Here is a 23,989-nt window from a genome sequence, read left to right as displayed (position 1 = left end):
ATAGGTACCTACTGTTCCGATCGTTGGCCGTTCGTGACGAAACAAAACTAAAAATTTTGCACCGTGACTCGCCAAACGACCCTTTCCCCCTGGTGGCGGCAGGACATGTCCCTGTGAAAGATATCCTTTTTTTTCTTCCTTTAGCTGTTACATGTGGGACACCAGTCAATTTTTGCTCCTGTTTCTTGTCTCCTGTCCGGATCTCTATTGTCCCTTGTCACATACTGACATTAATCAATAATTGAACCCTTTCACTCAATTTGGGGTCGAACGACTGTTTTTTCTTCCCTATTTTGCAGTCAGGGGTTAAATATGTGAAGTTTTTTTAAATTTTGTTGCGAAATCCTTTCCCGTGTTAATCTCGGGACCTATTCGACGAGAATGACTTGTCATGGTTTTGTAACGGTGTGTTCCCGAATCCGATACGGGGACACACATTGCCGGGTTGGAAAATTTTTATTTATTAGGCCATTGTGCAAGATGTGCGACTTTTGCGCTTCTCTGTGAGAGAGCGCACTGCATTTGATAGCTTTTCGATGTTGATTTATGTGTCGTTTTTTACAGTTTTTTTTCTCCTCTGGCTGGTACACAGATGGAAGAGTTAAAACTGGTGTGAAATTTGGGAGGGCAAGTTAAGAAATCGGTGAAAACAGCGTAGAGATATAAAATCAGCGAGCGGGTAAAATTTTTTTTCATTTAATTTTCAAGTTAAAAATACTCCGGAAAATGGACTTGTGCAAAATTAATTAGTTTATTAACGCTAGTTTAATTAGTGATACTTCACCACTTCAGTGGCTTTCGTGTCATTAAAGTTGGTCAAATAAGTACTTTTTGTATTAAACAAATAAAAAAAAACTGTTCAAACTAAGAAAATGTCCGATAAGCAATGTCATCCTTCTAGAAAAAGACTTCTACGACCCCATTTAACTAGAATTTTTTATATTCCCGTATTCATTTAAAGTAACTTTCGTTCTATAGAAAACTCGTGTTCCATTTAAAATTTTGTAGTTTATGGCTTATTCTTCCAATTTTTATCTTTTGTCGGTTTGCTATTTTTCATATTTTCCAGAAACTTTTCTATTTTTCGATTATTTTTCATTTTTTTAAACACATAATTATACAATGCCTCATCAAGCTTCGATTGGTACTTTTGATTTAAGATGTCTTTTCTATAACAGTTAAGCGTTCCTTAGAGCAGGTTAAATAGACCGTTTGTTTACACCCAAGGTTATACCCTTTTTAAAAGTTACTACAGAAAAAATCTAGCCTGATGCTCAGATGTTTTTCGAATGCATATCTGAAGATACCAATCGAGCAACAGACAGTAAGTAATTTCTTATATGTCCTAGGATGACACCCATTGATGGGGCTTAATAGCTATTAGTTTAAGTTGGTAGAAAAAAAATGTGAAAATACTCGAAAAATCTGAAAGTAGCAAATGAAAAATTTATCCCCGTGAAAATGAATAAAGGTTTAAGCCCACGGGGTTGGGCACATCCTTGATCCGTATGGCATTTGGAGCAACTCCAGTAAATAATGGTAAATACGTGGTAAATATGGATGCACGTGATGCACGAGAAGCGGGGTGAGAATTTAAAAGAAATTTTTGATCAGTGTGGGCTGTGACGTTTCTAAACGTCATTGGCATGAACTGTCACTTAATTTGTTTCGGTCTGCGTTTTTGAAAAAGATCCGGATGGAGCAAAAAGTAATCCGGAATTTAGCAAGGACTGGAGCCGGGAGCTGAGAAATTCGGTGCTGTGTGCAAACGAACGCCCCAAGCAAGACTAAAGGCTATACATTTTTTTCCTTCGAAACATGGAATAGAAAGCCACGCATCCCGCCGCAAACTTTTAACTTTGACACTTGCTCAAGTGAAGTATTTAATCAAGAATGACCGAGATCTTGACCGAGATGCAGCCTTGCGGCCAGTTGGTTGGCCATTCCGGCTGTCTCACTCAGATCGCGAACGACTCCAAGTACACGGACATTGTCCTGTCCTTTTCGAACGACATGACCCAGATCTTGTGGAAGCTAACCCGGGACGACGCCAACTACGACATCCCGCAGAAGCGTCTGACTTTAGACGGCAACAACGCCATGTCCGATTCCAGGGACAAGACCTTCCGGCTGTGGGGGTTGGCCGCTGTCGGGTCGACCGCAGCTCCGGAAAAAATGCTAAGGAGGCAAGGTTGTCATATTTATTTGTAGGTTGTTCATATTGCAGCGACCTCAAATTTAAATCATTAAATTTGTCCATTTTTCGAACCTCACCACAGTTCTGACCATGCGCGCTTACGCAAGCATAAATAATTTTACCCGTCGACTCGCGTTGCGCGACAAATAATTAAGCTTATGTACAGGTGTGGATCATGAGTCATCCTCACCTGAAAAGCCCTTTATTAAATTTCGCCAATTGTTAGGCAATCAAAAAAATGGTTAAGCTTTCAATTATGAATGTGCGATGTTTTTCCACAGGGGAAATTGAGGGTGTGGCTTAACCAAATTCATTGGCATGTTTGTTCAATGGAGAATTCGACCTTCTCATTATTGGCCATCATTTTTGAGAATGTTTTAGGAACATAATTTTGATATTCCAATAACATAATTTAAAGTTTCACGACAATGGTTCGAACCCATGACTTCCGATTTTGAGGTGTACTCACTACACCATACGGAAAGTCATGAAGAATTGCAGAGGTCTGCATAATTTAATTCATGAGGTTCATCGATGCTTCTCATCGAAACGGACCACTTTTAGCAGAACAAAATTTAGTAGAGTTTTCGGGGACTGACTATAAAAACCCCAAAATTCTTGAGGAGGGCAGTTAGTTCCAGTTAGTTCCAGTTAGTTCCAGTCAGTTCCAGCCAGTTCAAGCCCAGTCCAGTTCCAGATCCTGAAGAAGCCCCAGACCAGCCGGACCCGCCAGCAGCCACCAGTAGCAGAGGCCCCAGTCCAGCCGGACTTAGCGGTGGAGGCCGCAGTCCGCCGGGACTTAGCCGCTGTGAAGAGTCCGCCGGGACTTAGCCGCTGTGAAGAGTCCGCCGGGACTTAGCCGCTGTGAAGAGCCGTCGGGACTTAGCCGCAGTGAGGAGTCCACCCGGGACTTAGGAGTTCGGGGTCTGGCATGGCTCGGCGAAGAGGTCTGGAGGACAAGTCTGGCTTCAACATAGAGAATTGGCTCGACGAAGGTCTTAATGAAATTAGCAACAAATAGTTGAGTGATGTGATCGTGCGCGTAAAAGTTGAGAGTGTTACCGCAAAAATGTAATCTTTAAAAAGTGTAATACACAAATAAGTGAAGTTTACTGATCTGCTTTGACTCAACAAGTAAATATCACAAAAATCCTGAAAGCCTAAACCGCTCGGGCCGTTCAATATTTAACAATACAAAAAATAAAGCTTAAACCACAAAAACTAATAAAATCCAAGACGACTTCAATGTTCGTCTCTCGTCGAAATCCAAGATAAGGAGTGAGGAGACCAAATAAGGTCAAATAAGTTTAAAACATGCATATGCAACAGCTAGATGCGTCTGCAGTGTAGACGCGTGCAGGAAGTAATCGCCGGCGCCTTTTCCTTGGCCAGTTCGAACGCGTCCCGGACGAGCTTGCCACCGTCTCCGGTGGACATCTGCACCAGCTGTGGCCCGGCCAGCCCCAGGAAGGTCGACTTTGTTTACGTCACACACGTACGAGTCAACAGCGTGCAGCACTCCCTTCGGCGGATGAATTCCCAGGTTCTTGAACTTGTCCTTGCGCGGCATCGACAGCACGACGGTCCAGCCTGCCAATGTCCGAGTACTGCTCGGTGGGCCGTTCGTCCACCTCCATCGACTTGACGCGCGCGTCGTACTGGGCCGGAAGTGTCTCCAGGATGAGGTACGAGTCCTGTTCACGCCCACCAAATCGCCCGGCTTGAGCTTCTCTGGATCAACCAATCCAATTACGGGCAAAAAGTACGTCAGCCGTGTCGATGTCTTAATGACGGTGCGCTTGCCATTCCGCTATGAATCCAGCACCACCACCACCCCGTCGTCCTCCGTCTCCTGCGGGTCCACGTACAGCAGCTCGATCGACTTGTCCTCCAGGGTTGCCGCCATCTCGCTTGCTGGTGCCTTACTGAGTCCGGAACACGCACTAAATTCAACACAAAACAATGGAAAAATCGGATTTACTACGACGAAGCTGCTGCCTCTGGAAATTGCCAGATGATAACAGAACGCCAGCGAATCTCCCGGCCGGGAAATGTAATATAATACATACATGTAATCGAACTCGATTTCGTGTAATGCCGATCCTCCGTGTAGAGACAGATTGATTTTTGCCTTCCTCACCTTACTGAGGAAAGGCTATAAAATCACTCGAAAACTGAACTTCTCAATTAGACCTCGTAGACCCACCTTCATGTATACCTATCGACTCAGAATCAAATTCTGAGCAAATGTCTGTGTGTGTGGTGGGATGTTGATCAAAAAATTGTCACTCGATTATCTCAACATTGGCTTAACCGATTTTGTCCATTTTGGCGTCATTCGATCCGTCTTCAGGTCCCATAAGTCGCTATTAAAAATTATGCAGTTTAGTTAAGTACTTCAAAAGTTATGCTAAAAAAACGATTTTGACTAAAGTCCGGAAGATTGTAAAAAGGGTGGTTATACATTTTTAGAAAGGTATTTAAAAAACCTTTCCAACGCGCCCAAGACATTGAAGATCTGACAACCCTATCAAAAGTTATTAGCACTTAAGTGTTATTTATGTACTTTTTGGAGGCCGGATCTCAGATATCATGATGAAAACGTTGTCCGGATCTATTATGCGACATGTCGTTAAACAGATAATCAAATGACCTTTCCAACGCGCCCAAAACATTGAAAATCTGACAACCCTATCAAAAGTTATAAGCACTTAAGTGTTATTCATGCACTTTTTGGAGGCCAGATCTCAGATTTTTTGATGAAAACGATGTCCAGATCTATCATGCAACCTGTCGTTGGGTAGGTAATCGAAAGGCCTTTCCAACGCTTTCAAAACATTAAAGATCTGCCAACCCTATCAAAAGTCATAAGCACTTAAGTGTTATTTATGCACTTTTTCGAAGCCGGATCTCAGAAATTTTGATGAAAACGTTGTCCGAAACCATCATGCGATCTGTCGTTGGATAGGTAATCAAAAGACCTTTCCAACGCGTTCCAAACATTGAAGATCTGACAACCCTATCAAAAGTTATAAGCACTTAAGTGTTATTTATACACTTTTTGGAGGCCAGATCTCAGATATTTTGATGAAAACGTTGTCCAAATATATCATGCGACCTATCTTTGGATAGGTAATTAAAAAGCTTTCCAACGGACACAAATTGAATTGGAGATTTGACTACTCTATCATAAGTTGTAAGCACATAAGTGCCTTGAAATATGAAGATCTGACTACCCAATCTGAATGAATGAATAATGAGTCAAATTGATAGAACACTTAAAGGTCCGCCCTATTTTGGATAGCATTACCTTTTAAATGTGAGGAAGGCACCAACCACCTAAGGGTGGATTAAGTAAGGTTTTTTTTTGTTTGTAAACAATCAGCAGTGCGCGCGTTTTCCTGTCATGTGAAAAACACTGAAATAAAATTCATAGAGGAATGGTGTATGCACGTGAATATGGATGCACATACGGATCAACTTATGAAATAAATGCAATATATTTGGAGTGACCACCTCGTGTTTAAGCCTTGGTTGAATGGAACTCAAAAATCTATCAGGTTATAATTACAAAACTGTACATTGATTCCGCCTGCTCCGGTGGAATCGCTGGCGGCGGTTGGACTCGCAATCCAAAGGTCATCAGTTCGAACCCTGGAGTGGAAGGTTCCTTGGAGTAAAAATAGGTCTGGGTGCTCTCCCCATTCATGCCTTCGGACTCCTAGGTTCGAGCAGAAACTTGCAATAGAGACCACAAAAGACCTGGGGATCGTTTAAGTGGATTGTTTGATTTTTTGTTTTTTGTTTTGCATTGATTATTTATTAATAAATAGTAATTCAGTCTTTAATTAAATTCCAACAAATTATATTTTTAGTAAAAAAATAATAAAGATTAGTTGTAATAGCAAAACGAAGAAGTTATTATTCATTGTAAAAATGAAGTTTCCATCCACCACCCCTCTACTCAGCCATACCGCCCGACCGGAAGTTATTCTTTTCTCCGCCAGGGTCGTAAAGGAAATTAGCAAAATGAAGAAAGTTTTGTCGGCTCACTCCGGTTCACTTTTGGCCGGCCAGCCCGCCAGCCTCGGTAACCACCCTTTTTCGGAGTTCACTTCCGGGGTTGATGCGTGTGTAACAAACCGAAAAGTTGTGTTATTTATCGACCGGATATCGACAAATAAACTTAAAAAATAACCGAAAAATGGAGACCAGCAGCAAACCTTTGTAACCGTTGCGAATTGTGCGGGGGTTGATGGCTTGTTCTGGACCGACCACCACCAGAAAGGGGAGGGGAAATGGGAAAGTCAATGTCTTCGGTTCCGCCACGTTTGGACTGAATCGATTTATGGGGAGAAAAACTTTGTCTGTGGGTTTGCGGAGACCGACCGACCGGTGGAAATGGCCACCAAGGAAGTTTTTCGTGTTTCCGATGCTGGCCAGAGAAAAAGGAGGGAAGCGAAATAGCATTTCTTTTTATGTTATTACTAGAGGTACAATATTGTGCCCAATTTCCCGACCAGTTTTCCCCGTTGCTTTATTTATTGCGCTGATGTTGAAGCTTCCGGAACGTCGCCAGCGCGACACTGGGCGCAAGGACGGAAGGACACGGTCCATCGATGGAAACGTATGGCCGAGCGGTGGCCCGTATGTGCTGCCACGTGGGGTTGGGAAAAGTATGGAATTGGCAACTAGAGTTATTGCTGTTTATTGGCACCATGAAAGGCGATTGGATTGTTCGGAGAGGGGGCATTCGTGGAAGTGTTCGTGGGAGAGTTTACATAATTCGGGTTTTTTTTTTAATTTCAATTCAACAACCAATTTGACTAAACATAAACATGTAAGGAACTGCAACATAATTGCAAAAATCAGTTAAAATTAACATTGGAACGCCCAACGCATGTCGAACTTACACGGATGCCAAAGCCTCCCAAAAAAGTTGGAATGGTAACTTCAACTCACTGGTTCTCGGGCATAACTCTACCAATCGGGACGATTCTTGTTTCCAGTGATTTGTAAGAATGTCTTGATGATCCTGGAACTTTGCAGAACTCAATTTGATCAAATCTTTAAATTTTGCGAATAAAAACATAGTCCCAACTTCTTTTTCGCTTGTAAAACAAAATTCGCCAAAAATTCCGCGGAGGCAGTCGTTTTTCACATTTTCTACCATTATCATTTAAATTGTAAAAAAATGCGTATTCAAAAATTACTGCATACTTATTTTTACATAAAATGAAGAAAATGTCAGTGAAAAATACGGCAAGTTGACCCCTGAAAGAATGACATTTCAAAAAATATTGGCAAAGTCACATTAAACAAGTCCAACTTCAACCTTAAAATTTTCTTTCCAATGCATTTTAAAGATCCAAAATAGGTTGAAAAATGGAATTCTGGCGATTTTTGAGTTCGAAGACTGCCTAGAGGCGGGTTTGGTTTAAAAAAGGTTAATTTAGTGATTTACCAGGTTATTTGTCTCACCACTCAAAAAATTAACGATTCATCGTTATAATAAGCCCATGATCTTATGTATACCAAACTCGCATTACTAAATTCTGCAAAATTTACTTAAATCTGTACTACTGAAATTTTGAGTAAATGAAAATTTGCTGAAATATCAGTATACTTTGACAAATTTTAACTGAAGTTCAGCGAAAAAATTACAGAAAATTACAGTAGTGTAGTTTTCAGTGCAAAATAACAGAAAACGAACTTCAGAATTTGGTATGTATACTTATTGCCTCAGAATCAAACATTTAACAATTATTTTACGTGTATGTGGGAGTAGGACGTTGATGAAAAATATGCACTCTGTTATCTTGCAAAGCAGAGCAGAGTGGTCCACAGATCCCAAAATAAAGTGTAAAATTGATTTTCCGAAAAAACTGTGAATTTTAAGAGCGTTTGTGTATTGAGAAGAGTTGCTACAAGTGGAATGTTTGGCTTGGTTGAACATCAGGGTGGTTCACAGGTTTTGAAAATCTAAATTTCCAGCAACATTTTTTTAGGGATTTTTTTCTTTTCTAGGGGTAATTCTTAACCAGCTCACACGAAATAGGAAAAAGTTGCTCCGACCATTCTTTGATTTTCGTGAAATTTTGCTTTAAAGGGTAATTTTGGTATATGATCACGAATCCGAGGTCCATTTTTCGATATCTCGTGACGGTGGGGCAGTACGCCCCCCTTTTTTTATTTTTTCTAAGACATGTTTTTCAGTGATTTGCAGCTCAAACCATGAAGATATAGACATTCGGTGTCAAAGGGACTTTTGTGTAAAATTGGACGCTCAATTTGATAGCGAACCCAAAAAACGTTTTTTTTTTCTATTGGAATGATGAGCTGCATCATCTGAGTTGTTTTTTTTTTATTTAAGAAAAAATCCTACTTACAAGCAGTGCCCGAGCCACACCAATCGTCCAAAGGTCATTCCTATGAAAAATTAGCTGAACTTTTCGAGAAAAAAAATACTTTCAAAAGCACAAAATGGAGTTTTAGGGGTTAAAATAAAAAAAAACTGGTCAAAAATGGTCAAGCTTTTAAACAAACTTAATATTCTGAGCACTTTTAGAGCTCTTTAAAACATTCTCGCTGTCTATATATGGATGTTATACAAAGACACCAAAAATTGGCCAAAAATCAAAATCCATACACTTTGGCTTCAATTCTGAGGGCAGATTTAAACTCAGAAAATAGAATTGATGTCGTCAATTTTCACCATTTTTAAAAAATCTATATTAAACTTAATTTTGCGATTTGAACTACCGTAAGCCTTTTTAAAATGGTACTTTAAATGTTATGTTAAACACTGCACATCAACCAGAGCCTTTTTTACTAAGATTTTTTCAGCAAATATGTTTGTATTTTGAAAACTACGGGAATGATATGATTTTCGTTGCATCCCCTGAAGAATTGTATACAAAATTATTTACAACAAAGTTTGACTATTTTTACAATCAGATTGATGTAGGATTGGATCCCTAAGTTTGACAGTTTTTGAATAAGAAGACCTTCTTTGGATGCTGTGCTTCTTTAAAAGTCATGTTTGGCTTATTCCCCCATTTTTTTTTTTAATTTAACTTTGGATGCATGGATGAAATTAGGATATAACTGCTATCATTGAATCCTCTTTTTAAAAGCCGTCCTCGATTCTCATCAAGTTTTTTTAGAAACATGATAATATTTGCTTTTAATTACAGATCTCAACATATTAGAACATTTTTTCTCAAACAAAATGTTTTCTAAAATTCCACCAGCTCATCATCACCTTCAACCCGCATCGAAAAATCGACCAAGATCATCCATCCCATCTTGACCTCCCGATCCAGGCGAGCACGACGGTGGCAAAGATATAAAATTCCACCATATAAAGGCATCATTTCGTAAATAGGGTTGATAATGCCACCCAGGAGAGTAGTTTGACACTCGTTTTAAATAAATGCGCACATGCCAAACGCCCGAACGGTCGGGACATAAAAAAATACGCTCCCTTCGGAATCCCTTCCCTGGCTGGCCAGTGCTGATGATGGGTTTTTCGCTAGAACATTTCTTATTGAAGGGTGGTTCGGCCAAGACCAAGATGAATTTAAATAAATGTATCCCTATATTTCTTGCCCAGGCCAAGTCGAATGGTCAAAGATCCCGGGCGAGACCGAGAAACGAGGATACGATGTGTACATTAGACTAACATCTTGTATTTAGGGTAGGGAGGTGTGATTTTGACAAAATTTCATTTGAAGTATTTGTTTACATTTAAGTCTAAATCTTCTTCTTTCTTTGAACTTTATCTTGAGAAGGAAGAATTCAATCCAGAATTACCTTGCTTACCCCTATAAAAAACTCAAATGGCCTCGATTTGGCCAACTTCTTCATACGGAGGGACATTCACTCCGTACTTTTTATTCCTTCTTTGGGACGGACTTTATGCCGCATTAGCAGACACATAAATTCTGAACCCAACGAGGATCTCTGGAAGAAAAATCCCGCCAGGACAGCCTTAGGTCCAGAAGAAGGGGACGGGAAGGCCAGGGGTTAGCGGCAGTTTTGTGACCACTGCTGGTGTCTTCTTGGCCCGGGTCGGTCTGTTGGACGGATAAAAGCATTAGTAATAATTAAACGATGTGGTTTTCCACTTGGTCCAAGACAATTGGGATGGTTTTGTGCTGGGCGTAAGAGAGTGTGGTCTGAAAAAACAGGGAAAGAAAACTTTGGCCAGTTTGATGATTAATGGCTTTTGTTTGAAATGGCAATTGAACTGAGCTGAGTGTTTTGCTGATGAGATTCAACGAGAGGGTCAGGTTAGAAATTTACCTAAAATTGATCATAAACACGGAGGATTACCAACATACCGAAATGAGTTTATTTTTCTCTCAATCGCATTGATAAAAAAATGTGGTGTTATAAAATCTTTTCAAAATTGATCGATGATAACTCTGCTCATATTACACTTCCCAAAAAAAAAAAAACCTCAACCGTCAGCCATGTTTGTTAGCCTGCAAAACGCTCCCCAACCTCCTACAACCGCGTTCATTGTGCTTCACGCATCAATCCATTAGCCAATGAGAGGCTACGACCGAGACTCCAATGAATGGCGATGAGACCATCCAAAACCAGTTTGTTGACAAACCGGGCCTTTATTTTGATCGCATGTTTGTTTCGCTTCGTGTCCTCGTTAATGTAGCTTTTTTTTCTCCTGTGTTTGTATTTTTCGTCCCTTTCAGGATCAAATGACGAGGGTGGAGAGAGTTTTCACTTTTTTTCATCATCATGTGTACTTTCCGTTACTGAATTGCATTGAAAGAAAGAAAAAAAAACAGCAAACAAAATATGAGTCTGGATGACCCTATACCGCCGCCGAAAGGTAATTTAGCAATGAGATGTGCAATAAACAGACAGCCCCGTAAAGGGGTTAGGGGATGATAAAATCAACCCCTTTATGTGCATCCTGCGCGGGACGCAGACTAGTTAGGGGGATGCATTTTTCTTTCTCTGTTGTTGATGTGGCTGGTTTACGCACACGCGATTCTTCTCGCAAAGGACAAGAGTTATTTATTTTACGAGATTCTAATGGAGCATGCCGCCGTTACATTCACACTCACTGATTTGGGAGGACATTCAGCCGTGCACGACCAGATGCAATTTGCAAACTAATAAAAGATTTATGATCTGGAGCGCCCTCACCAAGGAATGTGATGGCTGATTAGTTGTTTGAGGGACGGTGTAAGGTGGGCTGAGTTGAACATTCCTAGTAGTATTTTTTGTTTGTTCTAAAAAAGTCCTTCAACGATCTTTCACGTGTAAAACATCTATGATTTTTATTAACACTACAAAAAACTTTGCAATGCATACTCTCATGATAATAGACAATACACCAGTCAACAAAAACGTTACAAAATATGCGCATTCATAAATTATAGAGAGGCATTCGCTTGAAAGTTGCAAGAAAAACGATTTTTGTATTCCTCACTTCACTCGAAAAATGAACTTCTCAAACTTTTTAAACCACCGTCCTTCACGCATACTTATCGACTCAAAACCAAATTAGGATCAAATATAAAATTTAAAAACCTTTTAAAAAAATCTTAGAATATTAATTAAAATCGGCAATGTTTTGCAGTTTTGGAGGCCTAGGAAAGTGTAAGCTCCCAACAGCTTGGAATAGGTCAATTTCCTTAGGTTGTCTGAATAACACCTCACTCCCCTGCGTATAGATTAGCCTGTCCCATTTTGAGGTCATTTTGAGGAATTTTGAATGCTCACTTCTTAAATGATAGATTATGATGTTAGTAACAATGTTTTCTTAGACAAGAAAAAAATAATAAAATACTTTCTCGCACCCCCTCATCGATTTACAGAAAAAAAAACAATTTTTTGATCAAATTTTCTAAAATCGCTAGGAATTAATACAAAAACTGTTTCAATCAGGTGTGTATTTTTTTCAAACGATAGGTTTTTGACCATAGATTAAGATGCACTATCGATATTGGACCAAAATTGAAGTTTTTGGTCTCTCCCAGGCGGATTTATGTCCAAAAAATCGCATTTTTTCGAAACTTTTTTCAGAAATGCTCATTTAATTTAGGGTCGCCTATTTTTCCCAGTAAAACATGTCAAATTGCCAAAAATCTATTATTTGAAAAAAGAATTGTCAAATGTGAAAAAATGGTTTATAATTTGCCTTATTTCAAGTGACTTTGCCTGACTGAAAGAAAATAAATCTGAGGTAATATTTGGCCGTATTTAAAACTAATATTTCTTACTAATACTTTAACTTTATATGAGAAATATTAAAAAAAAAACTCAAAACATCGACACAGTGACTGAAAAATTACGAAAATCAGCAAATAGTCAAAAGATAATGATTGGAGATTGAAGAGCAAGGTTGAAATACACAGGGAAAATAAAAAAAAACTTTTCAAAATGAATGAAGAAAAACATAAAACAAGAGCAGTAAACATTATGATAGAACAAAAGAAGTAAAAATGATATCCTGAACAAAGGAAAAGAAATCGAAAAACATTTCGTTATACAGACTTAATGTAATTTTCTTGACAAATTTAGTGTTTTTTGTACTTTTACAAAGTGTAACTTCCAAATCAATAAAAAGAGAAACACTTTTAACATCTATAACAATCCAAACAAATCTGTTGAAGTTAAAAATTATTTCAATTCGCATTTTTCCATTCTCTACGAGCAATATCACAAATAAACATCCGAACATAATTGATTTTTTAAGGATCAATAATGAGCTTCTAGAAAATTGTACTGGCCTTAAATCAAAACCTAGAAAAAACAAATATTTTGAGCATCGAATTTTAACAAACTTCTCAACAGTTGAGATTTAAAGGTTACAAAATTTGAACTCAAATACAGTATGTAAAAAAAGTATTTACACCCCTTGGGCACTATGCACATTTTGTGATAAAACATGTAAACAATTTAAAGTTTGACAGGAACCTAGTACTACGTTTTTTTCAGAAACTCATGCCAAAAATTTTGCTACAAAAAGCTCATGAAAAGATGATTTCTATAAAAAGTTATATAACAAATACTATTACGAAAATAAAAAAGGTGCAGAAAAAGTTTGTACACCTTTCGAAAAATTAACATAAATAATGTTATTTGTTGACAAATCACCATAAATCCAGTCTCCCAACTCCAAATAGGCATCCTTGACTGATTAAAAAAATAATTTCGATTGAATATGAAGTTTACTAACTACTTAGTATAAAAGTTTACATAACTCTGGAAATTCTATATAAACTTATCTAAACTTAATTTTGCAAACTTTTAATTCAACTAAATGTCAATATATTACCATAGAATTGCTAAATAAACATTTTGGAGTGGGTATAACGCCGTTTTGGGGGTATTTGTATCGATAGAATAGATTTTTCTTTGGAATTTCGTACCAACCCGGAATTACGTCGTAGGAAAATCCGCCGGCATCAGAACCGGTCCACGATTCGCAAGTCTAGCTATGTGGAATCGGAAAGGGCATAACATTTCCGATCTTTTGATACCCAAACATCTAGGTTTTCTTTAAAACCTACGTTTTTAAATATCTGGGCAAAAAGCAGGGGTGTGCTTATGGGTAGATTTGAGTAGATGACATCTACTTAGCTGTTTGCTTAAATTTATTAAATTTTTGAAGGAAAAATATTCAAGTTAAACGATATTTTTTACCATAAAAGGGTTTGCACCAAGTTTCACCAATTTCTTGGCTCAATTTTAAAGCGCCCTTTTCTTTTTTTCAAGTCATATGCACTCTTCCTGGAAAGTCAACCAAACATTTCAGTGTTCCAGTGTAGTGCTGTCGCAGTTAGTCGCAAAGTCGCCAAGTCGAGGAGCGATATGTTTTAAATGAGGTTTGTCTGAAGGCGCCCCGAGGATTTAAAAAATTGTATTAAAATTCTCAATATAAAAATTTGACTGGAGGCGCCCCTACGACTTAAAAAATTGTATTGAAATTCTCAATATGAAAATTTGACTGGAGGCGCCCCTACGACTTAAAAAATTGTATTGAAATTCTCAATATAAAAAATTTGACTGGAGGCGCCCCTACGACTTAAAAAATGTATTGAAATTCTCAATATGAAAATTTGACTGGAGGCACCCCTACGACTTAAAAAAATGTATTGAAATTCTCAATATGAAAATTTGACTGGAGGCGCCCCTACGACTTAAAAAATTGTATTGAAATTCTCAATATGAAAATTTGGCTGGAGGCGCCCTTATGGCTGAAAAAAAATTGAACAGGGGTGTGCTTATGGGTAGATTTGAGTAGATGACATCTACTTAGCTGTTTGCTTAAATTTATTAAATTTTTGAAGGAAAAATATTCAAGTTAAACGATATTTTTGACCATAAAAGGGTTTGCACCAAGTTTCACCAATTTCTTGGCTCAATTTTAAAGCGCCCTTTTCTTTTTTTCAAGTCATATGCACTCTTCCTGGAAAGTCAACCAAACATTTCAGTGTTCCAGTGTAGTGCTGTCGCAGTTAGTCGCAAAGTCGCTAAGTCGTTGCGCGATCGCTGCGCGATGGTTTGGTGTTTGCTTTATTTAAATTTAGCTTTGTCACTCTTGCGATGCATAAGTTTTTTTTTATTTGACTCAATGATTTTTGGTTGTTGTGCGCACGCAACTATATGTTTCCCCAAAAGCGAGAGAAGCCGACTCGCTCACCAAAATGTATCAAATTTGGACCAATGATTTCAAATGACTTTCTCAGATTGAAGGAGTAAGTCTTCCCTTTAGGTGAATCCAGACTCCGAACTGGTTAATATTTTTTAGCTCGTTTTAAAAGCACAAGCGCATTGATTTATTTTTTATTTGTTTGGAAGTGCGCAAAATCTAATTCGTCATTCATTTGCGTAATGCGTTTTGTTATACCATTTCGCAGCAACAGCCTCACAAGGCATGCAAACCTTATGCATCGCTGTGTTAACATGTTTCCAACAGAAGACTTGTGTAGGCTGACTTACTCTTTTTATCCTCTAACAGAGGATGACTTTTGACGGGTAGAGTTTTTCGGAACATTTACCCCGAAGCTTTGAAAAAAAGAATTTTTCTGAAATCAGTACCATTAATATTATTTTTAATTGCTGTTTTATTTTTTGATGAGAGAGATCTTCGCTTCTGGATAAGGCTTTGTTCGAAGTGATAGAATTTTATAACGATCTTATCAAATGTTTCTTATGAAAGTCACTGAAAATTGATAGAAACAATAGGCTCTTTGGCAACTGAATTGTGAAAAAGATATACGTCGCATCTCGCGGCGTCCGAGACACCATTTGATTTTGCTGGGACTGATTTTTGAAAAAAATGCCAAACTTTAAAAGTCTGTACCGAGCTCCAGGGTGCTCCAAATGTCAATGTTATTTATACCAAAAGATGTGCAAGGATCTGGCCTACACGCCAGTGATGTTGAAAATAAACGCTTTAGCGGCCGAAGTGCCTAATAAAAATTACATTTTTGAATAAAATCTTGTTTACGGGTTAAATCCCATTTAAAATTCAAATGCAAAGCGCCAGCTCCTGTTACATCCAATCAAGCTCATATTTGGGATTGGAGCTCAGTATGACCACCGGAACAAACCTCTGAATGCCCGCCAAAATGTAATTTTTGTTACATCCTAATACATATACATAATCTATGCAAATTGCACATATTCTTCTAAATTATCTAATTTGATTCCACTTTGTATAATCTAGACTTTATCAATTAGATCTCTAAGAACAATTTTCGGAACAAGTTCTCATAATAAAATATCAGTATTTGTTCGTTACTAGCTGAGATATGTGAATTTCGCTTAGTTACACAATAGGAAGCGGTAACTGAGACATTTTGAATGCTCATATTTATTTTGTTAAAGAAATTAGATAAAATTTTGATATCAATTTCTTGTCTCAATAAAGCAATGCTGTTAAAAGTAACGATTATTGCGCATAATATAATTTCATAATTTCAGGTAATACTAGAGCGTCCAATTTCTAGATAATACTAGAGTTGTAAATTTCCCGGGAATTCCCGAAACTCAAGCGAAAGTATACATTTTCCTAACTTTTTGGCAAATATGAAAATATGTTGAAAATAAACGCTTTAGCGGCCGAAGTGCCTAATAAAAATTACATTTTTGAATAAAATCTTGTTTACGGGTTAAATCCCATTTAAAATTCAAATGCAAAGCGCCAGCTCCTGTTACATCCAATCAAGCTCATATTTGGGATTGGAGCTCAGTATGACCACCGGAACAAACCTCTGAATGCCCGCCAAAATGTAATTTTTGTTACATCCTAATACATATACATAATCTATGCAAATTGCACATATTCTTCTAAATTATCTAATTTGATTCCACTTTGTATAATCTAGACTTTATCAATTAGATCTCTAAGAACAATTTTCGGAACAAGTTCTCATAATAAAATATCAGTATTTGTTCGTTACTAGCTGAGATATGTGAATTTCGCTTAGTTACACAATAGGAAGCGGTAACTGAGACATTTTGAATGCTCATATTTATTTTGTTAAAGAAATTAGATAAAATTTTGATATCAATTTCTTGTCTCAATAAAGCAATGCTGTTAAAAGTAACGATTATTGCGCATAATATAATTTCATAATTTCAGGTAATACTAGAGCGTCCAATTTCTAGATAATACTAGAGTTGTAAATTTCCCGGGAATTCCCGAAACTCAAGCGAAAGTATACATTTTCCTAACTTTTTGGCACATTTTTTTTAATTTACAAAAAAAAAATAGTTATGAAAAAAACTCAATTTAATATTATTCATTTTAATTTATTGTTCTTATACACATTCAGTTCGTCTGAAAATTTCATATGAAAATATGAATATTTAAAAAAAATATTCGTTCCAGAAGCTTTCACAACTGGGATCTTGTTTATTCGTTGAGCAACAAAAATTACGATATTATGAAATGAAAATTTACTATCATAATTCTGGTTAGTTTTTTAAACGAAAATTGTTGTTATATCATTTGAAACATAGGTATCCTGTTCTGTCAAGATCAAATTATGTTTTTTTTTTACGATTTTGTTTACCATGGCCAAATTGGATGAAAATTGAAAAAAAAATCAATTGATGTCTCAGAGAGGGTTATTCAAAAAGAATTTGGTAAATTTGTTAAAAAGTGTTAACAGTGTAATATTAATAAAAAAAACTTGAGCTAACAAGCGCGTAAGAGGTTTAATATGAACTAAGCTACTTTTATTGCTATGAAAATTCTTTAAGACGAAGTCATTTATTAAGCTGAATCATTAAAAAAACTACTTCGTATTATATAGAAGGCGATTTTATAAAAAAATATATTTCAAGTGAAAAAGCTGATTTTAAAGGTGAATTCAATGCTTATCTGTTTATTCATGAGCTCAAAGAAGTAAGACTTGTTCAAGAAAAAAGATTTGCCAACAAATCCATATTTTCTTCATTATTTTTTATTTTCATTTCCACGTCGTCTCAATATTATTCTTTATCATATTCTCACAAACTGTTCACAGAGCCATATTCAATAGCAATGTTATGGTTTTGAAGCATGGATTCATTTTACTCGCTGTCCAAAGACTGTGATTGGAAAATAACACTGCACAAAAAATACTAATAAATTTAGAAATAGCCTATATATTTAGAATATCAATATAGGGGAAATATACCCATTTTAATCACTCTAAGCCGTTCGACCAATTCTCATCACTTTTGCCGTTTTCTGCTATTAAATCAACATTTTCAGATGAATCAACAATGAAGAGTTGCTTGCTCACTTTTTTTTGAGCTTTTTATTACTTTGGAACATTCAAAACCACTTTATGAAAGCTGTAATTCATGATCAAAGTGCTGATAGGCCGATAATATAAATAGGTTGAGAAAGGGTATAATTCCCCTATTTTCTTTAAAATGTTTTTGCAAGCAGTTAAAGCATTAATTGACCCTCGCACATATTTTGATCATTTAAGTTGCTATTTTATACAATTTTGTTGAAGAATATTAACCAGAACCAGAACCAATATAAGAACAATTTTGGATAAATTTTAAATTTCCCGTTTCCCGGGAATTTTGTAACCCCGGGAAATTGGACGCTTTAGGTAATACTAAATCGCATCAGATTATTCTATTGAGAGCTAGTCAATTTTTCGAGACGAGATTTGTCTGATCACGCCTTCCGTCGGACGGGAAGTAAATGTTGGCCCCGGACTAACCTAAAAAGGTTTGGTCGTTAGCTCAGTCCAGGTGTAGGAGTCGTCTCCCTGGGTCCTGTCTCGGTGGAGTCGCTGGTAGGCAGTTGGACTAACAATCCAAAGGTCGTCAGTTCGAATCCCGGGTCGGATGGAAGCTAAGGTGTAAAAAGAGGTTTGCAATTGCCTCAACAATCAAGCCTTCGGACACCTTCTTTTGAGTAGGACCCAAGTAACCAAACAGCATTAAAACAAATCACTGTTCAGCACTAAAAGCGCTTTTACAGCTGCGAGCTAATGCTAAAGAGTTTTGACATCTGCATGAAAAGCGCTTTTGCAGCTGATTTGCAGCTCATTTTGGACTTTATATTTCTGATTTCCAGCTGGCCCCTACTGTTGTTGTTCCACCCCTGCAAAATGTCAACAAAGTTGAGAGAGGCAAAAATATTGCTCTCTCACACTCTTCTCTCAATTCTAATTTTAGTTTGTTTACCATGTTACCGACTCAGCTGACCGAGCGGAGAAGCCGATTTATTTGATTGAACTTGCTTTGTTGGGGATGTGATGCCAGATTCCAGAAGTGATTTACTGATGGTTCCTGCGCCCGTGTCGTCACGCCTGTTTGGGGAATGTTCAAACGTTGTGATTGGACTGTTTCAATTACTGCTACTTATCATAAGTAACTCTCGTAATCATGATAGCAAAGTCTTTGTCTAAATTTGTGTCACTCGAAGCCATGAGTAATTATGTTTTTTTGAGAGATAAGAACATCAAACAATTTGATCAGGCTCAAACACATTTATTCATGAATTGTATTCAAGTATTGCACAGTTATCCAAGCTGTTCAGAACACTTTATCTTGAACCTGCAGCAGGAGCACCACGACCACGCCATGACCGCTTCCAAAGTCGGATGAATCAGCTTAGAAATTGTTAATTTTTAAAACACCTTTCCAGCCAATGTTCAAAGAATGAATGATATTCCCTCAGCGTAGATCCCACTTTGAAGCTCCAATTCTTGATTTCCTGCTTCCTGAAAGTTATTTGTTTATTAATGTTTTATGTAAAACTGTGCATTTTGTGTAAAACTTACGAAATTGGCAGAAAATGCTGCAACTTTTCCTGGTTTTGATTTTTATTGCCGTGTTGATAAAATTACGAACGAGCGAGCGAGAGTTGTGCATCATTTTGTTTTTCTTCTCGCTCACTCTCGCACTCGCTCCCAAAATTCTATCAGTGGTGCCAGTTTTTCAAAGAAAAATCAGAACAGTGTTGCCAGCGTTTGCTTCAAATCAGCTCTATTCCAGCTTTTATTAGAGCAGTTGTTTTAGAGCTGATTTGCTATCACCTTAGCTGTTTTATAGCTGATTAGCTGGTGCATGCCGTTTACCAACTAATTTATGATTTCTTTTAGTGCTGGATGGTTACTTGGGGAATCTCGTAATCGAGAACGCCAAGGCAATGCTGTAGAGTAAATAATTTGATTTTGATTTTTTGATTTTTTTGAAATAAATAAAAAGTACGAAATTCCTTTATTTTAGGAATTCTGCCTTCTTTCCTTATTAAGTAATTGGGTTTTTCGGATAACTGAATAAGGAATTTTTTTATATGTTATTATCAAGTTGGGACCATCCATAAACCACGTGGACACTTTTTTGGGAATCTGTTACCTTCCCCACCCTTCCACCCCCCTCGTGGACAATTGTTCATACAAAAAAAAAATTTGTATGAATCGTGGACAATCACCATACCCTCCTAAAGTGTCCACGTGGTTTATGGATGGTCCCGTTCAAGTCATTCAAGGCATGTTCATGACAAATTTGATAAATATGAATGTACGTGTTTCTATCAATTTCATGTGATTTTTTCATAGAAATATACCTTAAAATCAATAAAAAAAATATTCAAAAAGTTTTTTTTTTTTTTTTTTTGTAGAGCCTTGTACCACTGCGACCAAAAGTTACATCTCACTTTAATCTTGGATTTGTTCTCCGAAACTTATCGTGGATACCCTGTTAATATATAATTCTGGATTGAATACGCGAGAGTCAGTTTTTATTATCAATTCCAAAATGGATCAAATTTAATTATGTGTAGATAGAGTTATCTTTTTATGATAGGTGCGACATTAAAAATTTTAATTAACTAGAAGATTCTATTGTTTCATTGCAATGGGTTGCGTTTTTCCACGCTGCAGACAATTTTTTTTTATTTGTCCACATTGGGGGATGGGCATTTTCATTATCGAGTAAGACGGGACAAAGAAAGGGTTTACGACTAGGTTTAGAGTCAATTTTATGAATTTTCATAAATAAAGTGAAGTTTGTGTAAGTTAAGGGCAAAAGTCACTGTTTGTCTGTTTTGATCTTATATTTGAAGTTTACTAAATAATGTTTACAAACATATAGGTTCTCGAAATCTTTAAAACTTTTTAGCAAGTGTTTAGCCAAACGAATTACCTTACTAATCTTTAAAGAATTTTTGAAATTCTTTTTATTATGTTTTCCTAAAACAAATTTGCGGGAAGATGCGCACATTTTTGTATAAAAACAAATCAAACACATAAAGTAACTTTTATTTCTGATAATGCGGAATCTACGTAACACCTTATAATCTAGCCACTTAAACCTTGCGGTTTCGGCAACGGATTCACAGGCGTGTATCGTTCTTTTTGCGACAAGACATTTTTTAATTTCTAATAACATTGATTCAAAATCACAGAAAAAAAAATTATCAGCAGAAATCGTACCAAAAAATAAAATTAATGCAAAAAGTAATAAGTATAAGTACTACTTTGTTAAAATAGGTAAATTTAGCATACAATTATTTTAATTTTTAATTTAATCTACGCTTTGTTTATGTTTAGGTACTGTAGGATTTTGTTTTATTATTAAGTTTAAAAATACGTTTTTACTATAAGCGCCTCCCATATCAGTTAGTGACTGGCAGCGCCCTAAAAATCATGTATGCACTGTAGGCGCCCTCAGCCAAATGCGCATCTACCTAGCTCAAGCCCATCAAACACACCCCTGGCAAAAAGTAAGTTTGATCCACGAGAACAAAAATTACGAAATTCTATACATTTTTGGCAGGTTGCTCAAACGAAACCATAACAACGTTTTGGCTTAGGTATTTAAAAACGTGGGTTTTATAGAAAAACTGGATGTATGGGTATCAAAAGATCGGAAATTTTATGCCCTTTCTGATGCCATATAGGTTGACTTGTGAATTGTGGACCGGTTCAGATGCCGGCGGATTTTCCGACGACGTAATTCCGGGTTGGTACGAAATTCCAACGAAAAATCTATTCTATCGATACAAATACCCCCAAAACGGTGTTATACCCACTCCAAAATGTTTATTTAGCAATTCTTTGGTAATATATTGACATTTAGTTGAATTAAAAGTTTGCAAAATTAAGTTTAGATAAGTTTTAAATAGAATTTCCAGAGTTATATAAACTTTTATACTAAGTAGTTAGTAAACTTCATATTCAATCGAAATTATTTTTTTAATCAGTCAAGGATGCCTATTTGGAGTTGGGAGACTGGATTTATGGTGATTTGTCAACAAATAACATTGTTTATGTTAATTTTTCGAAAGGTGTACAAAATTTTTTTGCACCTTTTTTATTTTCGTAATAGTATTTGTTATAACACTTTTTATAGAAATCATCTTTTCATGAGCTTTTTGTAGCAAAATATCTGGCATGAGTTTCTGAACAAAACGTAGTACTAGGTTTCTGTCAACATTAAATTGTTTAGATGTTTCATCACAATATGTGCATAGTGCCCAAGGGGTGTAAATACTTGTTTTACATACTGTATATCAGAAAAGCAAGGTTACATTCGTATGAGAAGATTAAGTTTATCAATGTTTGAAAAAAAAAATCCAGTGTAGGTATTTAATTTACATTTTCTTACAAAACTTTTTTTTCGTGAAATCGCGATAACTCGTGATGTTTATAAGCAAACCCCTTATGTGTTTGGGGATTGTCCACGATCCCTACAAAAAAAGTTATATTTGTATGGACAATTGTCCACGAAGGGGGGGGGGGGGGGGGTTAACAGATTCTCAAAAAAGTGTCCACGTGATTTATGGATGGTCCCAACTAAAAGGAAAACATTGAGATTAAAAATGAAAAAAAAAATAATCTCAGGAGCACAATTGTAAGGTCAAAACATTAAATTTTAGTTTGATCTGAAAATGTTTATTTCGATTGCTGATACGTTTGAAGTGGGATGCGTTGTTTAACCCCTTCCCGCCCAGAGCAAATTCGAGATTTTTTACGTTTTTCCTTGCCATTTTTTACAGATTTGACCAAATTGGATGACATTTGAGTTGGAGGTAGTAAACATCCTAAATAACACTGTGCAGAAAGAACGACTTTATTTCATTCAATAGTTTTCGAGAAATGTCCAATTGAAGTAAAAAATTAGTGGTGCTCTGGAGCAACCATGGGCGGTAGAGGGTTAAAGTGTCACAGAACAATGACAGTAAATTAAAAATAAATTCCACGTAATCCTTTAAAATTCATTGAATCGCACCAAAACCCTTACGTCATCATCCACTAGCGCACTGGATGCACATCATTGATCCCGTTCGATTCCACCAAAACCAAAAAAATCAATAATACCATCAACGCCACGCCGAATATACGTGTCACTGGACTCAAAAAAACGGAAGAAACCCCTTCAACGGTCCACGCAGAAGGACGGATTTGGACCGAACGCGGCCACGCCTGGCGAGCACAAGATAAAGCTGGAAAATTATGTAATTTATAGCTTATCCACATAAGTGCCGCCGCCACCACCCCGTCGATGGGTTGGTTTGTGCATCGATCCGGAATCGATGGTCCCTTTAAAGTTTACACCGCACCGAGTACCTTCCATCAGGCTGCGGACCAGGATCTAGACCAGCAGTTCATGGACTCTCTCTCTCTCGCTCTCTGTATTGACACATGAGTTATGGAGGGTCCCCGGGTTGGGCCGGCTCACCGGGACTGATATCTTTGACACATTTCGGCCGTTTGGTTCTGGTTAGGTTGAGATGATGATCCTGTGGGATCAGGGGTAAAAAAAACCTGCGACCAGGACTGAAGTATCAAGTTTCCTTCTAATTTCTTAGGATGAACGCGGTGTGCAGCGTGCACTGTGAGAAATTTTGATACAGAATTCGATGAAAGTTGAAAAATTCATGAAATTTTAGGAATTCAACCATTTCAGATTACAAACATTTTTAACAAAAATGAGTCAAAACTTTTCTCAAAGTGTACTTCAACCACCGTGGCCGGTCCTGATAGGGGAGAGTACCTTATTTACGATGTCCTCGAACGTCGTAAATCCTCGCTCCTCCATCCGAGGAGACGGCCGTGGTCGGTCGTCAGGGGGAAACCAATCCTTCCAGAAAAAGGACACTCGCGTGGGCTCGACGGCCCATCAGCAGTAAGGAGTTGGGGCAGCCAAACCGAAAATGTAAATTCACTCAATATCAATTTATCAATTCCAAACTTCGAGAGTGGACCCTTTTTTCTGTGCTCACAGTTCACGCAAAACCATTTGAACCCCGCTTCCAATCGGCATTATTATTTATTCAAAGAACTT

General features: G+C 37.2%; 1 protein-coding gene and 1 pseudogene across 1 annotated transcript; one reads left to right on the top strand and one right to left on the bottom strand.

Annotated features, from left to right (window-relative positions):
* The first annotated feature begins 1,495 nt into the window (after positions 1-1,495).
* LOC120426111 (guanine nucleotide-binding protein subunit beta-like protein) lies at positions 1,496-3,272 on the top strand. The gene has a single exon (XM_039590815.2). The coding sequence runs from the start codon at positions 1,894-1,896 to the stop codon at positions 2,209-2,211; it is 318 nt and encodes a 105-aa protein (XP_039446749.1). The 5' UTR covers positions 1,496-1,893; the 3' UTR covers positions 2,212-3,272.
* A 119-nt stretch (positions 3,273-3,391) lies between these two features.
* Positions 3,392-4,268, bottom strand: LOC120426112 (26S proteasome regulatory subunit 6A-B-like; annotated as a pseudogene).
* Between the last annotated feature and the right edge of the window lie 19,721 nt (positions 4,269-23,989).

The sequence above is a fragment of the Culex pipiens genome, chromosome 3, assembly GCF_016801865.2.
Source record: "Culex pipiens pallens isolate TS chromosome 3, TS_CPP_V2, whole genome shotgun sequence".
In the NCBI taxonomy this organism is placed as follows: Eukaryota; Metazoa; Arthropoda; class Insecta; order Diptera; family Culicidae; genus Culex; species Culex pipiens.
The sequence above is the reverse complement of the archived record's forward strand: the minus strand, read 5'-3'. Positions and strand labels throughout refer to the sequence as shown.

Excerpts from the sequence above, each read along its gene's own strand:
- LOC120426111 (XM_039590815.2), top strand. The coding sequence starts at position 1,894 with ATGACCGAGATCTTGACCGAGATGCAGCCTTGCGGCCAGTTGGTTGGC.